Source organism: Ascaphus truei, chromosome 9 (assembly GCF_040206685.1).
Source record: "Ascaphus truei isolate aAscTru1 chromosome 9, aAscTru1.hap1, whole genome shotgun sequence".
Taxonomy (NCBI): Eukaryota; Metazoa; Chordata; class Amphibia; order Anura; family Ascaphidae; genus Ascaphus; species Ascaphus truei.
The window spans coordinates 47,373,447-47,394,666 of NC_134491.1; the positions used below are offsets into that span (position 1 = coordinate 47,373,447).

Sequence of the window (21,220 nt, forward strand, 5' to 3'; positions counted from 1 at the left end):
AGGAGCCGTTAGGGGAAGGGTTATAGGAGGGGTTATAGGAGAGATTAGGGGAGGGGTTATAGGAGCAGTTGGGGGAGGGGTTATAGGAACAGTTAGGGAAAGGGTTAGGAGCAGTTGGGGAGGGGTTATAGGAGCAGTTGGGGGTTATAGGAGGGGCTAGAGGAGCAGTTGGGGAGCGGTTATAGGAGCAGTTGGAGGAGTTGTATGAGCAGTAGGGGGAGGAGTTATAGGAGCAGTTGGGGGATGGGTTATAGGAACAGTTAGGGAAGGGGTTAGGAGTAGTTGTGGAGGTGTTATAGGAGCAGTTAGGGGTTATAGGAGGGGCTAGAGGAGCAGTTGGGGAGGGGTTATAGGAGCAGTTGGAGTTGTATGAGCAGTAGGGGGAGGAGTTATAGGAGCAGTTGGGGGAGGAGTTATAGGAGCAGTTGGGGGAGGGGTTATAGGAGCAGTTGGGGAGGGGTTATAGGAGCAGTTAGGGAAGGGGTTATAGAAGCAGTTGGGGATGGGTTAGAGGAGCAGTTTAGGGAGGGGTTATAGGCAGGAGTTAAGGGAGGGGTTATAGAGAGCAGTTAGGGGAGGAGAGCAGTTATAAGGAGGGGTTATTATAGGAGAAGTTGGCAAAGGAGTTACAGGGAGTGGTTGTAAGAGCAGTTATGGGATAAGTTAGAGGGGCCACATTACAATGGCATGTCACAATGTGCGTTTCTTCCTTTACGATGTACGAAACTTGAACAAGTAGTTCCATTATATTCACAACCGCACAAATTGATGCAGACATTTTTTACACTGCATTATGAAGCAAATTAAGGATTCCTTCCACACGTTGTTTTATAATATTTGACATTTTTTCAGATATCTATTTGCAGAAAACATCACAATAATAAAAAGTTAGCTGGGAACAAATATATATTTTCTAAATAATTATTAAACAACTGCCCCATATACAGTAACTAATATTTTTAATGGAGACAGAAATAGTGTAGTCCAAATTTCGGTAACCCCCCTCCCCCCACTAACACCCCCTCCCCCCCTCCCCAAGCACTACTGATTTAATGCAAGTATAATGTCTTTGTTCTATAAAAATAATCATTTTCTTTTCAGCGCAATCACTCTAATGGAACGCCTTTTTGGCACCATAATATATTGTTACTTCATTTCTTTAGGAGATAGTGTTGGCGAGAGGATCTATACCTCCCGGATGGTGTTATTTATTGATGGTAAAATGGGTTTTGGGGCCTTTTTAAAGGGTCTGTGTGCGGAATCTTGGCCGGACTTGTGAATTCAAAAAGGTTTAGCAAGAAATGTGCTTGTGCTAGAAATGTTACCCAGAGTGGTTATAATTGAAACATGGGCTAAAATATTGGCTAATAAAAGAGTCATATTTTTGGGGGGGGTCAGATAATTTTGGAGTAATGTTTGCTATTAATAAGCCAATTTTTCTATTAAGATACTTGGTACTTAGATTAGAATACATGTTTTCGGGCAAAGCCTGTGCCAGGGGATTTAAAGGCGCAATACAAGCAATATCCTACATGTGGTTTTTTTTAATGTATTTTTTAAATGAGTTCTGTAGTATTAGATTATACTTACAGCATTTTCTTTTAGTTATATAATATACTGATTTCTGTAGCAGGTTTTTGCAGACTTCCCCAGCAGTGCGAGATATTTGAAACACTTTCCTGTTTGTGATCATGTGTTGCCAATGTTCCCAGCAGTCTGAGTTGCAAACTGCAACAATAATGTTACCTTAGTAATACTGTATAAGCCCTATCTTTGCTGATCGATCACGGCAGAGACTAATCGATCGGCAGCTTGGGTAATTAGTTTTCAATAAAAGCTAATCGATCGGCAGCTTGGGTAATTAGTTTTCAATAAAAGTAATCAAAGGCGGCATATACAGTATTAAAACAAAAAAAGATGTTTTTATTTTTACATTGCTGCACGGATTGTCCCTTTAACATATTGCTGAAGCCTGATCTCCTTCACAGGGGGAACTTTTTCATCGCCTAGCACCAGGAATGGACAGGGAAGGCTGCATGTGCCCGGTTTTCTTGTGGGTTTTGGTATCGGTGTTAATGATTTAGTTAAAATATCAGTGGTTGCTGTTACTTAGACAAGTTGTGTAAATGTCGAGACGGCAGGAGTAATATTCGGACACAATGTAAGGGTATTGTGGAATCAGAGGAAGGTAAATGTATATACTTTATTTTAGGAAAAATTCATTAAATGAATAAGTTGTTAGTGGGTGTTTCTTTTTTTAAATAAGCTTCATGGCTATTAGGACTGTTCCAAAGTTTGTATTGTAAAGCAGTTGGTTAAAGTGAATAAAAAGTGTAATTATTGTAAGGTTTCTAGGAGACACTTTTTTTATTTATTTTTTATTCCAGGATTGAAGCAAGGGGTCTCCGGAGTGAAACTGTGTTAATTTCGGATCCGGGGACCCCCTGCTTCCTAAGATACTTACCTCCGTAGTGGTTCCGGTATCTCTGCAATCAGAGAAATTGTGTGCCTAACAAAATGGCAGCTTTAAATGTCCCATGTTACACGGGACGATAGGAAGATGTTGCAGCATTCTATTGGCTATTTTACCACGGGGCAATTAAACTTCACAGAGATACCAGCACCCCCTACGGAGGTAAGTATCTCTGGAAGCAGGGGGTCCCCAGACACACACAGTACAGCTCCGGAGACCCCCTGCGTCAATCCTGTAATGAAACATAATATTGGCAAAGCTTTCAGCGGAGGATATTTGTCGTTCTATGTTTGAATTTGTACTATTTAAAGCAGCTTTTGTGCTGACATTTTTTGCAGTGTTTACGTATTAGCAAACTGGTGAATAAAAGGGGAGTAGGGGGGTTTAGTGCCGGGAAGTTTGGGTTAATGAGAATTAAGTGTAGCAATTTCTGAGTCGAAAAATGGATAAAATGGTAAAAGGTACGTGCTTGTCTTTATTAAAGTTACTGGTTATCCCGATTGGCTTAAAAAGGGCGATTTAAGAACGATATAGATCTAAGGTCTCAAAATCCAGGCTGTTTTTTTTTTTTAACTCCGAGTAATGGAGCAGCGTGGTCGAAATTTCCATCTATTTGTTTTTTTTCAGTTATGTTGAAAAAAAGCTGTGATGGAAGTTTTTTTGGGGACTCATTCAAAATGCTACATGTGTTATATCAGACCGGGATTGTGCTTTAATTAAACATGTCTTATAATCTTTTCCAGGTGTTTTTAAGAAGGCAATTTCGTGGAAGTCTCTTCTGTGCTTTGGGCCGGTAAGAGAGCGGTACGTCAGTCGATTTAGCTTCAAATTGTGGGTTTGGTAAAATGAGCGGTAGGCGTTGAATGGTTTGGTCCTAGGAGTTTAAATGGTTTTACCGTGGTTATTTTTAAGAAACCGGGGAGATGTAGACCTTAGAATTAATCCATTCAATTAATAAGAGAGAAACTTTTATCTAATATGCTTAAATTCAGTGGACTAGGGAAAAGGGAAACATTTTCATTTTGGGAACAATTGTTTTTTGACCTGCTCTGTGCGACAGCATTTGAAATGAAAACTTCTCATACACATCACAGCCACAAGAAGAGACGAGTGGAATATTCACTCCCGCAGGAAAAAACGGTGAATTTTGGACATTCTCAAAATGTTAAAACTCTGCTAAAATGTCAGACTTTGCAACAAAAAAATAATTGACAAACAACATATTTTTTTAGAGGTTTAATGTTTTCAATATGTTGGAGACATTTGTTAAATGTGACGGTTTTTTTTGCCGTGAGTCGTAGGATTTTTTGCAAAACTTGAAGAAAATGAAAGGTTTGTGTTCCAGGCTGCGCATGTCTAAAAAGAAGGCGCAGAATTTTTGCCACCGCAGAAACTTCTAGAGCGAGAAATATTAGCTTGAAAAACAGCCCTTTTTACTACAAAAAAAATACTAATATTTTTACATCAGTGTCTCTATAAGTCCCTAGAGAAGAGTGGAGCCTTAGATAGTTCTCATGGGGAAAACAGAACAAAAATGTGTGGCAAACACCCAAATGTAATCATGCAACAAAAATGTTCAAGTCCCCTAATGGAAAATTCAAAAAGACTTCAATAGTCAAAAAACCTTCTTAGCGTCCTACTTACAAGTAATTTGTTGGTGAACAACCACTGTACAACGTTTCAGATCCAACCTGGACCCTTCATCAGGTGTCTCCTAATCTATACAACTCCCATGCTTACATGGATAAGTCTGAAGTTTAACAACACACAGTATCAGTAGCTCTATCACGGACTGGCAGTTATCAGTCAGGCTATGGTATTGACCAATCGGAATGTTCCATTCAGCAAAGCTCACGGGTCCTTTTATCTGGCCACTAGAGGGCCTTATAAGTGGAATTTTTAGAAATTGAGAACTGTGATTGGCTTAGGCTGTTGTCATGAACACATTGCACCCACCTCTACACTGAACAGTCAAAGCATCATAGAATGTTCCATTTAATATTATGGGCGAATTCAGATTTTTTTTTATTATTTTTTTTTTTGTCACACACAGCTGTTCTAAACTGAGATGTTGATTTATAATTGAATTGAATACCCTTTCCTGGAACTCTTTTTGACTACGCCCTCCTTATTTCCAGGAATCCTGTGCATGAGACACTTTTATACCGTAAGAGGTAAGTGCCACTAACTCTTTGGGTCAATCCACAAGACTAGGATTGGTGATTTTAAGCTTTTAGCCCCATAAAGCCAGAGAGGAGACTGCAATGAATTCTCCGCAATGTGTTGCAGCGAAGGGGTATTAAGCTTTATTTTCTTTAAGGAGGAGTTTGGAGGCTGAAATCATACACGGATACTCTATCATTAAACAGTGCAGCACGCAGAAGCTTAAAGCACATTGCATACTTTTAGTAAGACGGTTCCTGTGAGACCCTACTGGATATTTACAAAAAGTATCATCTCCTCCACTTTCCCTGTTCAGCAGAAAATAACTCTGCAAAATGAGAGGCTAAATTATTTCTTGTATATGTCAAATTTTATGGTTCGAATCTCAGTGAATACAGCTGTCATCCAGAAATAACAGAGGAGCCTTGCCTACCGGCACACACGTACCAACCCTTATTGTGTATATCTGATCCTTTTTGGTGAGCAGACACGAGACAGACGTAGAAAAGTCACATCGTGAAAGTTGTGAAACTCTGGTGCTGAACCTGGGAAATCCACAAGGTGACCACTCAAACCATAAACGGTTGAGACTCTTATTATGCTTGACATTGGTTACCTAATGGTCACAAACTGACAGCATTTGTGCCACAAGCTATTACAATACAAAGATGTCCAATCAACAGCCATTATATGGTTCACTAGAACACTGACCAAATAATCTTCCCAAGATACCTTAGCCGTGCTACAACACACTCAATCTACAGTCTTCCAGGAAGAGGGTGCTCTGTGTGGCACCCACCAGCTGGTCTTGTTTTAGGAAATCAGAGATGTTTGCCAAAATCTGCCCAGTGTCGCAGTGTCCCCTCTGAGTGCTCCCCCCTCCTCCGCTTCCCCTCTGACCATAAGTCCCACTGCTGTTCTTGGGCGACACAGTCTGGCCGCGGTAAATCTGTGCCTGATGTTCACAGATGCCAAACTTGCTGAGCAGGATGAAGACGTCCCTACGGAAAGCCTTGGTGAAAATGGCGTACAGGAAAGGATTGGCGCAGGAGTTGAAAGGGTAGAAGAGCACCAGCAGTATCTTGGAGTTGGAGACAGTGATGAGTGGCTTGTTCATGATGGCAGACAAGGCGTAGAAGGAGATGGGCGCCATACAAATGAAGTCGGTAAAGATCAGGACCGCCATGCGTTTGGCGATCTTTGTGTCTTTGTCTCCGGACTTGTATTGAGGATTGTGAACAGTGATGTAGATTTTGATGTAGCAGGCACAGATGATGATAAAGGCTATGATGTTGAGCATCAGTACAAAGATTATGTAAGCTTGGGATAGAGCTGTCTCATTGTCCATAGGTAAGCAGATACTGACTTTGATGTAGCTGCTGATCCCAACCAACGGCAGCAGTGCCAGGAAAAAGCAGAACACCCAACCTCCGAGCATAATGACAGAGGCGTGCCTCAGACGGATCTTACGATCCAGGCGCATGGCGAATGTGATAGCGTACCAGCGCTCCAGCGTGATCATAGTCAGTGTGTAGACCGATAGCTCACTGGCAAAGACGGTGAAGAATCCAGCAGCATTGCAGCCTGGCCCTGTCTGCCAGTTAATGGCATGGTTGTAATACTCCGAGCGTGTGTGGAGATCTACAGAGGCGATGAGGAGTAGGTAGATGCCCATGCAGAAGTCGGCAAAGGCCAGATTACACATGAGGAAGCGAGGGACCGTCAGTTTGTAGTGGCTGGTGACCAGGATGAAAAGGACAAAGGCATTGCCCAGAATGGCCAGGAGGTTCACAAACCACACCACGACCCGCAGGAAGTTATAACCCATGATGTCCTCACAAGGATTGAACTCATCCGGCACGGGAGTGCACACCAGCTCTTCGCTGCCACCACACATGATGTAGTCATAATTGTTGTCGAAAGCCTGGATACTCTCCTCCTGTGGGTTCTTCAGCTTCTGCCCGAAACCCACTTCACCCTCTCCCTGCTCCTCGAAGAAGACAGAGTAGTGGGTGTTGCTGTGCAAGTCGGTGAACTTGGATGTCCCCGTCTGGTCGGGGTCGCCCTCCAGGTAATCTTCGTAGTAAGGACCTAAGAAGGTACTCACTGACCGTTTCCTGTGGACAGTGTGCAGGGCAGTCTGATTGCAGATCACAGACTCCAGGACACTACAGAGACAGTACAACAAGCATTTACTGAAGAATATCAACAACCTGGATATCAGTGATGGCTACACCTCTCTCAATACATCCACTAACTTTCCAAAGCACTTTTTAGTTACACCTTCTTTTTACCCATTTTGGGGGAAAGTAATAACAGGTCAATAACACAGAGACGGAAAGATAAAGAGGGTCAATGATAGCGAAAGAGATAATGACTAGCATAGGGATTAGGAATTAATTACCCACCTGATTAATCCTCTTTGGCATTGAACAGGTGATTATATTTTGGGATGATATTACACAAAGCTATTTAAAGGTGCAACACCCTTAAACTTGACCTACAAACTGCAATTTGTAAAGAATTTACCAGTGTAATTGTCTCCAATGCTTGTAACCATACTTAAAGTAAAGATGTGGCATCTTCCTCTTAGAAATTCAGAAAGATTTATTTTTCTTAAGGTTGGGGGGTGCCTGTCAATGAAGTGTTTGCTGAGTATCTTCTAGTGAGTGAAACTACCTTCCAACTTTGTGAGACGTCTCTGCAATTAATTCTCTTCTAATTCCTCCACTTACCGTGCACCCCAAAACTGGAACAACCTACCGGAGACTCTCACAGCCACCACCAGTTTAAGTTCTTTCAAAACTAAGGCTGTCACACATTTTAACCTGGTCTGTAACTGTTACATACGCCTATAATAAACATCTTCTCTAACTGTGCATGCAATGTCTTGTATATAATGTATACCCTGTTCATTTATGTAACTGTATTTGTAACCATGTATTATTTGTCTTAACTCTGTGCCCAGGACATACTTGAAAACGAGAGGTAACTCTCACTGTATTACTTCCTGGTAAAACATTTTATAAATTAATTAATAAATAGAGATGGGGCGAAAATGCCAACGTTCGGCCCGTGAATTTTTGCATAAACGTTTCTGTTTCTTTGCGAACCTGAGAAAGTTTGTTTAATTAAAACGTGCAGTTTTGCCTTTTCGCCACTAATGTTTGCTGCAATGTTCTTTCAGTTTGTGGAGCGAGAGCGAGCTTCTTTGCTAGGTTCCCAAGTCACTTGTAAACCTCCGCAAATATAGCTTTATAAAACCGAGAGACACCTGACCTCACGTGGGCCAATAGGATGCTGAACCTGATGATGTCACGGATTCCTATTGGCCCGCAGGGCGCGGGAGTTTTTAAACTCAACCATCATGTGAGCCCTGCTAGCCGAGCCGGAGCGGCTACCGGCGCCCCCCCACGGAGTTATCTCCGGAAGCAAGGGGTCTCCGGAGCTGAAATTAATGGGGTTCAGCTCCGGGGACCCCCCTGCTTCAATCCTATGTTACAAAAAAAAAATCCCAAAAAGTCGAATTTGAGAATAAAGGCAATTTTCGCAGCGGCCGTTGGCAGAAGGTTTGCATATCTCTACCAATTAGTGAGACCGCTTTTCAGTAAGTACGACTGCCTCCTAAATCTTGAGACTGTCCTCCAACGAGTGATGCTACCTTTCTATGTGCGACAACCTTGCAGTGACTTAACGCCAGTCATGTGATCTACAGCAGGGGGGCTCAACTCCATTCCTCAAGACCTCCGGTCAGGTTTTAAGGATATCCCAGCTTCAGCACGGGCGGCTCAGTCGTTCACTGGGCAACTCCAGTCCTCAAGGGCCACCAACAGATCAGGGGGGGCATGAGGATTGGAGTCGAGCGCCCCTGTTCTACAACACCCTCCCCTCCCCCCCAATGGAAGGTTCAAGGCAGTTGCCCCCTCTTCTCGTCACTGTCACTAACCTCTTCTTCTTCTTCCAGTTCTTAAATGCACAGCAGTGGCTGGGGTAGGACAGATGTGCCTTGACCAGGTGCAGGAATGTATTTTTGGGGGGTAGCTTCTTCAGAGACCACGTTTTCATGGCCATGAGTTCCCTCAGGTTTTCCAGGCCATTGGTGGGGAGCGCAGTGACCCCTGTCTGTGACACGTCCCTGGGTTGGGGGGGAAGAGGGGGAAACACACAGCAGCATGTAGCACCTTAACACAGATTACCCCAAGGCAGGGGTGACCAACTCCAGTCCTCAAGGGCCACCAACAGGTCAAGTTTTCAGCATATCCCTGCTACAGCACAGGTGACTCAATCATAATGACTGAGCCACCTGTGCTGAAGCTGGGATATCCTGAAAACCTGACCTGTTGGGGACCCATGAGGACTGAAGTTGGCCCCTGATATAAGAGATGGGAGGATCCTTATGAACTTGCTTGCTGTAATGTGCTGCAGGCTGCTGCTCCGCCAGAGGACGGGATAAAGGAACATGGAGACTTTCAGCACCAATTTAATTATTAGCACAAAATGCAAGACAGATGCTAGGAGATTTTTAAGCCTCATATCCATATTTGACTGCAATCCGTTGCAAAATACTGACAGAAACCCGTGAAATGATCCAGCACCATCTTTTTTAAACCTCCCATTATATTCACGCAGAAGGCAGCAGGAGAGGGTGAGGAGGGTCTGAGGGGGGTGAGGAGGGTAGGTGTGATGTCACACACTGGTACTGATCATCACAACTTCCCCTCTTTAACCCGATCACTGCTGAAAGTGCCTGCAAAAACTTTGCAGGCCCCCTGTGTTTCTGGCTCCGCTCAGCACTGAAGAAGTTAACCCTCGTCACGCTCAGAGAGAAGTGCAAAACATTGCAAAGCTTTACTGTGGCATCTAAGGGGTTAAAGGAGAAAGGGGCCCATGTTAAACAGAATCACCCCCTCTGTGTTCTTGCAGAATAAATATACCCCCGAACCTTTTCACAGCTCCCACCTATCCACCCCCCGGGTTTAACAGGCAGGGGCAGTCCTGCCATGAAGAACAGTACTACTGCTTTCTAAGAGCTGTGCGACAGACCTACTTACAGCAGCGTGGGACCTCTGAGGACCCCCAGAAACACCTCTTCATGCAGCCCGTTCAGAAACTTGTTCTTGTGCAGGTAACTGAGAGAGGGAAGAAAAGCCCGTCACTGCTGGGACCGCGAGAAACCTTGTGTTGAAAGCACTGACCTTTGCAGTGGGAGATTCTTGACAAAGTCCCAGTGCCAGCTGGGTGTTCTCTGTGGCAAGTCGGGGAAGTAGTGTTAACTTTGTGTTACTCAGAAACAAGTTCAAATGTATGGTAAAAAATATTACGCGTGAGCAGGTTCACATGTCTAAGACAGGTCTGCAACCCTGCCCTTCCCCATTATCCACTGCAGCCAGGGATTCTGGGTAATAACATGCAAATGAGCACAATGTCACCTTTTGCTTCTAATCCATTTGTACATAGACCCCTATAAGCATATGCCTGCTGCATTACACAGCTTTTCAGTACAGCCTGGGTTAAAAAGTGCAGAGCCAGTAATCCTACTCACAGACAGCTTGTTTTGACCTTTTGGGATTCTTCAGTGCGAGGCTGGTTATACTGACTTTGCACTATGAAGCTGTAATGGGGGGTACTCACCATAACTTATTGAAGGTGTGGTTCAAATGTATGAAAACTTCAACCACATATCCTAAGTTTGACACTGGGGATAGGAGGCTACGCAATGAAATACTGACCGGGACATAGACTGCATTCAGTCTGCTTACAGATCCCAGTAAGCGATGAACAAAAGTGTTTTGAGATATATATATTATATATATAGACCATCCGATACCGGTTGCAACACGACGTCAAGGGACAGCACGCAGGTAAGTAAATCATACATTTTCTATATTTGATAGAAGACACAAAAAACGACATCCCCCAGTGGGACTTTTCACACACACACACACACACACACATATATACATATACATATATATATATATATACATATATATATATATTATTATTATTTTAAAGGCCTGCATCTTTAACCTGTTGTGTGCCAGGGTGCAGCACAGCATTGCAGAGGCTAGGTGCAGCATTGAAGGAGTTATTTGGCACACAGCCTGTGCGCATGACCAGCTGGCAGGAGGGAATTGCTTTAGCGTGGGAAGAAGGAAGCCTGGCAGGTCTGTGCCTTAATCCTTCCCCTACATGTTAACGAGCCTCCTACACCCTCTCATCTTCCGGAGCCCGGCTTGGATTCTCCGAGACTCTGTGTCTGCAAAAATCAACCGTTCTCTGGAAGGGAAAACAAAGCCGAGATTCTGGGGTCTCCAGCCTCAGCGAAGGGGGCCGCTGCCAACAGCCATGCAAATAAAGGGGCTGATGTGTTCTGGGATCATGCAGGAAGACCCTGTTCTGGGCGGCTGGGATTGGCAGATTCAACTACTGCTTGTACAAGGGGAAAAAAGCCGTAGCTGCCTGGAAACGTTTCATCTTTCCCTGAACGTGAAGGAAAATAACATTCCCACAGAGGCTCCTGTGGCCCCCGTCTGTGCTGCAATTAGAGGAGGGTGAGCAGAGGAACAGACTATAGAGGTAATCCAATATACCTCCAGGTGGTCACTCCCGTGGAAGGCCGTTGCACCTTTAAGACCTATCTTAAAGCACACCTCCTTTACAAAGCATACAAGTAGCTCCGTGGCCGATACTTTACACCTCATACATAAACCTCGGCCCCCTGCAGACGCACTTACCAGAACATCCTCGTACTGTCTCTGTACGTTCTCCCTACTCACAAATTAGATTGTGAGCTCTTCGGAGAAGGGAATCCTTTTCCTAAATGTCACTTTTATGTCTGAAGCGCTTCTTCCCATTATGTGTTATTTGTATTATTTGTTATTTATATGATTGTCACGTACATTACTGCTGGGAAGAGCTATGTACATTAATGGCGCTACATACATACATACACACACATACATACCACACACACATACCACACACACACATACATACATACCACACACACACATACATACCAAACACACACACGGCCACATCGAGCATCTTGAATGACAGGAGAGTCACAGTGAGGTTGAGCTGGGAGCACGGGATTAGTCATTAAACTACAATAGTACCAATCAGGGCACATTGACTTTAATGGGACTTTGTGTGCGATAGGTCTCTGATCGGCACTATCACAGCTTAGTGAATAACCCCCAAAGAGAAAAGGGACAATGGCAGTGGGATGGAGCAGAGGACACACCCGGATGGACAGCGGGACAGAGATGTCAGTGAGGGACCTTTTGGTTTTACGGTCGTCTCTGGTTTAAGAAAACGCTAAACCAGTGGAAGTTGCAGCGAAGCTTCTTATTGCAGAAGACCAAGAAAACCCGCCTGGCGACTCCAGGTATAAACACCTTATGGCTGATAGCCTGTATATGGTTGATAAGTGGAGCAAGGAAAAAAGCCTAATGGAGGTATGGGGTTAAAGCTGTGTGCAGTCCTGTTCCCAATGTATGGCGATCGGCTGCAGATGCAACAGCTACACGGATGGAGTGGATACTCACGATGGTCCGTCCCCTCTGCTCCCGGCTGAACGTTCCCCTCCAGGGGTGAATGACGTCCTTCCGTTGCGCGGCCACGATCCGGATGTAGACAAGAAGATAGAAGATCGATGCCAGCGCGGCTCCTATAGATGTCAGACTCACCAGGTAGGATGGTAAAATCAATTTATTGAACTACATAAAACAGATACTAACAAGACATGACTAGGAGACCTCCTCCCACGCGTTTCAGGCAAGAAAGGGCAAACTTGCCCGAAACGCGTGGGAGGAGGTCTCCTAGTCATGTCTTGTTAGTATCTGTTTTATGTAGTTCAATAAATTGATTTTACCATCCTACCTGGTGAGTCTGACATCTATAGGAGCCGCGCTGGCATCGATCTTCTATCTTCTTGTCTTATTGCAGAAGGACTTGTATAATTATATAATAACAACTAAATTCCTTTGTTTCCACTTTAAAAAGGAAGTGTAGGGGCGGGTGACCTGGTGCTCTGCAAGATGGCTGTGCTAAGGTAGTGCTCCGCAAGATGGCTGCCTAAGGTAGTGCTCCGCAAGATGGCTGCCTAAGGTAGTGCTCCGCAAGATGGCTGCCTAAGGTGGTGCTCTGCAGTGAAAGACATCTAATCTTTTGACATCCACCAGATTTGGTCTTCACAAGCCCTAAAAATCAACATTTTCTTTGAAAGTGTGTCATAAGGCAGGGGAGCAATCTTTTTTCCCTGCTCCCCCCCTGCCGGCAGTTCCCCTCTCTTCCGGCAACGTGACGTCACATGACCTTGCGGCGTCATTTGACGCTGCTTTGCCATGGCGACGCGTCTAAGAAGCCGCCGGCGCCAAGGTAAGTGAGGTTTACAGAGGCTTTCGCCGCTTCTCACTTTCGCACTTAATTTAAGTCAGTCTTGTGCCCCTTCTGGAGGGCGCGCCCCTCACCCCCCAGTTTGAGAACCGCTGTCATAAGGAACAAAACACCAAAATCGTGAAATTACGATAGCAATAGACCAATCTGCGGTCTTACAAAATCATTGAGGCCAGAAGGCCGGCATGGCTGATTATAGCTCAGGGACCTTGCCGTGGCGTAGGGGTGTCCTATCCACGGGCCTAGCCTGCTGAAGCCAATCCGGATGGATTGCTGTACAGCAGGGGGTATGAGTGTGTGTGTGTGTGTGTGTATATATATATATATATATATATATATATATATATATATATATAATTGTATGTCTTTATTTATAGAGCGTCAAAAGTGTACTCAGCTCTTCACAAAGAATACAGTACAGGGATTTATAATAATACATACAGTATCAGCCTCCAGCAGAAAAGAGAGGTACATGAGAATCGTGCCAGGTGGTGTTAGGACCGGCAGACTGGTCATGCCGTGAAGTGGCTGTAGGCTTATAACCTTTTTGGCCAAAGGGTTTAACTAAATGTCCTTTTTTATGAGCAGATGAGCACTGAGGTATTGCACTATATGTTGTGTCACTTTGGATGATGCGCTGGCCTTTCTGTTTTTGTTTATAATAATACAATAAGCGCAGCAAAATCAGACAATAGGAAAGGAAACCCCTGCCCCGAAGAGCTTACAATCTAAGTGGTATGATGGGAGACTTACAGAGACAGCAGGTGAGGGAATAAGTGCTGTAGATGGCAGTGCTTAGCCACAATGGTTGGTAGGAGCGACTGTGGGTGTGTATGTCTGGGTTCAGGCTTGGGGGAGATTCCCAGCAGCAGGAAGGAGTAGAAGGAGTAGATAGAGGGTGTGAATAAGAGGATTTGTGTGGGTGTTTTTTTATTGAGGGGTAAAGAAGATGTTGGGAGAGAGGTGTATAAATAATGGTGCAGTGGGAACGTTGGAGAGAACAGAGACGTCCACAAAAAAGTGAGGAAACAGTAAACAGAAATAGCTATAGGGAGGGCATAGTGAGATGCAGGAGGAGAGACTTCCCAGGTATTGGAGGATAGGAAGAGTACAAATAATCACAGCGTATAGAAAGTCAAGTTCTCACAGTTGCAAAATTGTGTTAATGCAGAGTCCAGATCTTCCTCTAATCTTCACCTCCAAGTTCAACTCCAAAATTAACTCTACCTACACTTTAAATGTGACACTTAAGATGTGACACACAGCCAAGATAGATGGTCTTAAGTACTCTGATCACATGCATTTGACTAGCAATTAAGGGAGGGGGTTGCCTAATCAACTCACAGAAACATACCCAAATAGTTAATTAGTTTTAAAATTCTGCTGCAATTCATTGATAGGAGAATTTATATACTGTACATATATATACACACACGGATTTGCCCCCTGACCCTGCTGGGGCCTAGCTGACATAGCCATACCTCCAATGTAACAACAATGGGGACCCAAGAAAGACCTAAACCATGTACGCCTCTCTTAGGCAGGCCCAGGGAGGAAAGTAGACCTGGGTGGTATCCCCCCCGACATGCTCAAAAGCAAGCACAAAGATGATGGATCCCCGTGTGGTGCAGCAGGTAGGAGTGCGGAGGAGGGCCAGGCCCCACAGCTCTGTACCAAGGATGATATAGCAGAGCTGTACAATAACCTGAAAATACTGCTGCACTCAGAGGTCCAACAAGCAGTCAGAGAACTAAGAGGGGACCTCACCCATTTAGAGGAATGCACTAATGATTTAGAAAATATGATGCTGGAGGTCTCCACCACTCAGGAAGAGTTTTCTCAGGACCTGCTGCAGCTCTCCAAAACATTTGAGATGACAGAAACACCAAGAGGACCTGGATAATCGGCCGCTTCTAAACAACATACGTGTCCGGGAGGTCCCTGAGTCAGTGACAGACCACGGAGAATATCAGTGCTGCTTATTCCACACATTGTGCCCATCTCCTCATGGACAGAGTCCATTGGACTCTTATGCCCAGAGCTCTCAACCCTGAGAGACACTATGCGACATCATCCTGCGGATGCATTATTTTGCCACCAAATAGGAGATATCAGCAGCGAGGAATATCTTAATCCCTGCCACCCACCCCTACGTATGTTGCATCCTTTCGTTTCCCCATTTCTTTGCCGATGTCTCTGCCCTGGTCCCACTGCCTGTATGCTCCCAACCCCTTTCTTCTCCCCGTCTCCGACTCTATCACAGGTTCGCCCTGGTATTGGCTGCCCAAGGATCCCTCCTACCTTATGCCTCTCTCCCCCACATATATTCCAGGTATGTCATTATCTCCCAGCTCCCATATTCTCGCATATATATGCCTCGCCATCATTTTCTTACATTATGGCTCCACTTCAACTAATGTCTCGTAATGTTAAGGGGTTCAACAGCCCACAAGAACGCCGGCTAGCTTTCTCCAATTCTAAGAAGGAGGCAGCAGACGTAGTCTTCTTGCATGAGATACACTTCAGCAAGCGCTCCACTTCCAAAGTTTTCCATAAACAATTCCATCTGGGGTACCGCGCCCGAGTGCTGGTCAAGAAAAGAGGGGTCTCTATTTGCATTGAAGCCTGACATGATCAGAACATTATAGGGAGGGCAAGTACATTGCTGTAGTGAGCATGCTTGGAGGGACACTGGGTTCACTGGCAGGGACGGTAAACTTTGCACCTGGCTGTACATCACATGGACAGGTCCAGCTCTTTAAATTGGAAGGGTTACAAAGTCTGGGCATCCTACTAATGGGTTTTGAAACTCAAAGGAGGGGTTAATGGTGTTTACTGTGAAAAATAGCCTCTCTCTCCAAACCGTAATGGACCAACTTGTATCCCTTAACTGCAAAGGTTAGTCACGCTGGTCCAATCTCCTTCTTCAGAGTACGGGTCATTCACTAAATGACAGTCCCACCTGCTGAAGAAGAGTTTCGCTCCCTGCGGAGCCAGTCTCGCTCCCTGCGGGGCCACACTCGCTCCCTGCGGGGCCCCACTCGCTCCCTGCGGGGCCCCACTCGCTCCCTGCGGGCCAGTCTCGCTCCCTGCGGGGCCACTCCCGGGGCCACTCTCGCTCCCTGCGGGGCCAGTCTCGCTCGCTCCCTGTGGGGCGAGTCTCGCTCGCTCCCTGCGGGGCGAGTCTCGCTCCCTGTGAGGCCAGTCTCACTCGCTCCCTGCGGGGCCACTCTCGCTCGCTCCCTGCGGGGCGGCCACTCTTGCTCCCTGCGGGGTGGCCACTCTCGCTCCCTGCGGGGCGGCCACTCTCGCTCGCTCCCTGCGCGGCGGCCACTCTCGCTCCCTGCGGGGCGGCCACTCTCGCTCCCTGCGGGGCCAGTCTCGCTCCCTGCGGCATTTTCGTCGTTCTGTGCATGTGCGACCTGCGCGCGCAACCGGCGGTCTGCGCATGCGCGGCGGGCGCACCCGCCCGTTCTGCGCAGGCGCGATTTTAAATTCAACATGGCGGCCCCTTCTTGGTGCCGCCGTATTAGCGGATCGCCGAGAAGCGGGGCCCTGCTGTACATGCGAAAATTGAGGCTCAAAAATCAAACTGAACAGCGCAGCAACAATCCAGAATTATAAAGCAGAGGTTTTTTAGACTTCAGCCATTTTTAAAAGTCAGACATCAATGTCTTTGCATCAACATTTCTGCAAAGCTGCTGGCAGGTTCTGACAAGGAAGGGTGTGCTGAAGAAAAGCAATTTGTACAAAGAATAACATTTTGGGTGATTTTGCACATATTTTCCTACATCCCAAGTGAGGCCTTCCAGGAGCAATATATTTATCTTGTTCGTGTATGGATCAGGGGTAGCCAACTCCAGTCCTCAAGAGCTACCAACAGGTCAGGTTTTCGGGATGTCCCAGCTTCAGCACAGGTGGCTCAATCAGTGGATCCCTGCTTCAGCACAGGTGGCTCAATCAGTGGCTCAGGAGCCACCTGTGCTGAAGCAGGGATATCCTGAAAACCAGACATGTTGGTGGCCCTTGAGGACTGGTTTTGGCCACCCATTGTCTGGATCGTACAGGCCAGTGTGGGCAGATCCCCATAACGACGTGGCACAAATATTCTTCTTTCTAACCCCGTCTCTTCTGCTCCTGCCTTTGTTAGGAATTCCTCCCAAAACACACAGTGTATTCTCGCTGCCTTGTGCAGGCTTCACCCCTGGCTGCACAATCTTAAGCCCTTCAGTGCTGCTGCAGCCAGCACCACATTGATTTTCAACAAGGGTCATTTATCAAAATCTACAGGCTGAAAAATAACGCTAACGGATTCACCAAACACAATACCCAATGACTTCATATAGGATATTGTGGGGGGGTTTAATCAAACAAAAAAATACTATATATAACAGGATTTTGTTGTTGCTGATATATGTTTTTTTAAAGAAAATTATTCTGGTGCCGTTATAAATAAATCTAGTGCTGCTTTTTGCACTTGGGGAGAGCGGCCTTATCTCAGTGTTTTTCAACCAGGTTTCCTAGAAACTCTTGTGTTCCCCATGTGTCCCTAAAGGGTCCCCTGTACTCTTCAGGTAATTTCAAAATTATACCAAATACAGAAGAATTTACAATGCATCTGATCTCAGAAACAATTAGAGAGGGTTGGGGTTCCTTACAATGCATCTGATCTCAGACACGCAATTAGAGAGGGTTGGGGTTCCTTACAATGCATCTGATCTCAGACGCGCAATTAGAGAGGGTTGGGGTTCCTTATGTAGCCAGGTCCCCTGCGGTATTACCTTCTCTCCTGTATATGCGAGCGAGTAGCACTAAGGGTTGCGGTCGGTGTCGCGGTGTAATGGTTCCGCCGGTTCGTGGAGCAGGGCGCTGCCATTGTTAGGGGCGTTGCGCATGCGCGAGAAGCAGGAGCACTCCAGGACTACAGGGAGCTCGCGTCTGCGCAGTTAAGGTCCAGAAAGCCCGCGAAGGACTAGGCAATAGGGAAGGAGGATCTCTGTTGGTATCCGGAGATATATTCCGCGCGCAGGAACTACGTAGTTAGTTGGGGACTGGAGCGGCAAGGGATAAGAGGTAGGGTGCTGGAGTCCGTGACTCCGAGCACTAGGCCAGTACTCCCCTAGGCCCCAGACAGCCCTGAGCCACGCTAGCGGAGTGTGATAGGGACCGGCCCGAAGTTAGGGACCTGCCCCTTAGCTATAAGCTAGTAAGGAATGCAGCGGACGCTGCATTTTCCACCAAGAGGTTTGGGCCTATGCTAGGTCCTAACGGGACCTATAGACTATAAGTGCGGAGGCTCTGTGCGGAGTGACTACAGCCGGTGGACATCAACCGGGTTGCCATTAAGTACAGACGACCGAAGAAGCGGTGATATTATCCACGCTGGAATTCACCTCACCATTGGAGGACATCCAGCGATCCCTTTGCGGTATAGCAGCACCCGCGGCTGGAGCCCGGGCAGGAAACACCACAACACACGTGCACCAACCAGGCCTACCATTGACATAGTGGCTGCGCAGTCACACACAAATACACCTACGTTGGTCTATGTATTGGGAGCGCAAGACATTGGGTGGGACTCATTGGACTTGAGGGTGGGATTATTGTGTGGGGTCGGTATCGTCCGCCGAGACGCATTAAGTGTGGACACCCACTGTGGTGTCCGTTATAAGCTAATCTGGAGCATACGTTGAGTTGGGTTACCTTTAGAGATGAACCCGTTATTACCTGTTTTACTTCAAATGCTTAGTGATCAGTAAAGAAGTATTCGTTCTTATATGTTATTGTATGTGTTTATTGGTTGTCCTGCGAGGAACCACTCCCCCTCTGGTGGGAGCCATCGCAGGTGGAGGCGCTGCATCAGTGTAAATAATATCCTTAGTACAATTGACCCAGGTTCCCCGTGGCGGAGACTCAGCCCTCCTGCGAGCTAACAGGTGATGCACCACACATGAGTAACTATATATGTTTTCTGCACCCACACAGTATAATCTGCGATTGGGGGGGGGAAACCCGTTACACTTACAATGCATCTGATCTCAGACGCGCTATTAGAGAGGGTTGGGGTTCCTTACAATGCATCTGATCTCAGACGCGCACTTAGAGAGGGTTGGGGTTCCTTACAATGCATCTGATCTCAGACGCGCTATTAGAGAGGGTTGGGGTTCCTTACAATGCATCTGATCTCTGACGCGCTATTAGAGAGGGTTGGGGTTCCTTACAATGCATCTGATCTCTGACATGCTATTAGAGAGGGTTGTGGTTCCTTACAATGCATCTGATCTCAGGCGCACTATTAGAGAGGGTTGGGGTTCTGCAGAATTTCACATAGGATTCCTTAACCAAAAAAAGGTTGGAAACCAGTGCCTTAACTATTCCTCTCTGGGAGACCACTGACATATCACAAAAAAAAAAAAACCTCTTCTAAGGGAGCTAAAATACTTCCTGCTATGTCTGCCTCTGGATGTCAAACCTAATTATCTTGGTTGTCTGAAAACGTCCTCCCTCCCACTAGCAGCCACTCAGCGTTCCACGTCTGCTGCTCGTTCGGATTTTCCGCTCCCTCGGAATGTTTCCAGCAAGTGGAGTGAGCGCCTGTTTGTTCCATTCCCAGCCACGTGCGCCTGGGGTCAGTACAGGTATTAAGTGCAGAACTAAAGGTGGCACACGTGTGTGTGTGCATGATATGTTATTCTGAGAGGGCGAGGTGAGGAAGGCAAGGAAATCAATCCTAATCATGCAGATAATCCTTCTATTAACCCATTCGGACATAGCGATGGTGCGCTCTTTACCTCCCCCACTACAAATCCTACACGTGATTTAGGGGCGAGCGATGCGTTTTACACACAAGGGATTTTACTATGTTGAGACAAAGTAACAGACTAATCAGTAAGTAGGTCCCATGAATAAGCTTCTCTATGTATATATACAGATCGCTGCCCCACTATTAAAGAGGCCCTCTATATACCTGCGACAAGGAGCGCCTGACCCTGCCACTCTGCCCATTGTCCCAGTGCAGTGATGCCGCAGGATTCCGTTATACAGCGCAGGATTCCGTTATACAGCGCAGGATTCCGTTATACAGCGCAGGATTCCGTTATACAGCGCGTCTTTCCATATGTAGGATACTTGTGTATATCCCAGCCATTCTCATTCCCCCAGCGCAGGCTGTCTCATTCCCCCAGCACAGGCTGTCTCATTCTCCCAGCGCAGGCTGTCTCATTCTCCCAGCGCAGGCTGTCTCATTCCCCCAGCGCAGGCTGTCTCATTCCCCCAGTGCAGGCTGTCTCATTCCCCCAGCGCAGGCTGTCTCATTCCCCCAGTGCAGGCTGTCTCATTCCCCCAGCGCAGGCTGTCTCATTCCCCCAGCGCAGGCTGTCTCATTCCCCCAGCGCAGGCTGTCTCATTCCCCCAGCGCAGGCTGTCTCATTCCCCCAGCGCAGGCTGTCTCATTCCCCCAGCACAGGCTGTCTCATTCTCATTCCCCCCCGGGGCAGGCAGTCTCATTCATTCCCCCAGGGCAAGCTGTCTCATTCTCCCGGGGAAGGCTGTCTCATTCATTCCCCCCAGGGCAGGCTGTCTCATTCATTCCCCCAGGGCAGGCTGTCTCATTCATTCCCCCCGGGGCATGCTGTCTCATTCAGTCCCCCAGCGCAGGATGTCTCATTCACACCCCCAGGGCAGGCTGTCTCATTCATTCCCCTAGGGCAGGCTGTCTCATTCATTCCCCCCAGGGCAGGCTGTCTCATTCATTCCCCCAGCGCAGGATGTCTCATTCATTCCCCCCAGGGCAGGCTGTCTCATTCATTCCCCCCAGCGCAGGCTGTCTCATTCATTCCCCCCAGCGCAGGCTGTCTCATTCTCCCAGGGCTGTCTCATTCACTCCCCCCAGCGCAGGCTGTCTCATTCTCCCAGGGCTGTCTCATTCATTCCCCCCAGCGCAGGCTGTCTCATTAATTCCCTCCAGTGCAGACTGTCTCATTCTCATTCATTCCCCCCAGGGCAGGCTGTCTCATTCACCCTTTGCAGGCCGTCTCATTCATTCCCCTGGGGCAGGCTGTCTCATTCATTCTACCATCGCAGGCTGTCTCATTCATTCCCCCCAGGGCAGGCTGTCTCATTCATTCCCCCGGGGCAGGCTGTCTCATTCATTCCCCCCAGGGCAGGCTGTCTCATTCATTC

The 21,220-nt window shown here is 46.8% G+C and overlaps 1 protein-coding gene across 8 annotated transcripts in view; it reads right to left on the reverse strand.

Annotated features, from left to right (window-relative positions):
* Positions 1-3,710: 3,710 nt before the first annotated feature.
* TSHR (thyroid stimulating hormone receptor) overlaps positions 3,711-21,220 on the reverse strand; it is a 95,950-nt gene continuing 78,440 nt past the window's right edge. For all 8 annotated transcript variants that reach the window (XM_075614626.1, XM_075614631.1, XM_075614630.1 and 5 more), the window contains 3 exons: positions 9,688-9,765; positions 8,583-8,771; positions 3,711-6,804 (listed from right to left, as the gene is read on the reverse strand). In XM_075614626.1, coding sequence (XP_075470741.1) covers positions 5,379-6,804; positions 8,583-8,771; positions 9,688-9,765 — 1,693 coding nt within the window. In that variant the 3' untranslated portion in view covers positions 3,711-5,378. The remainder of the gene's footprint in view (positions 6,805-8,582; positions 8,772-9,687; positions 9,766-21,220) is intronic.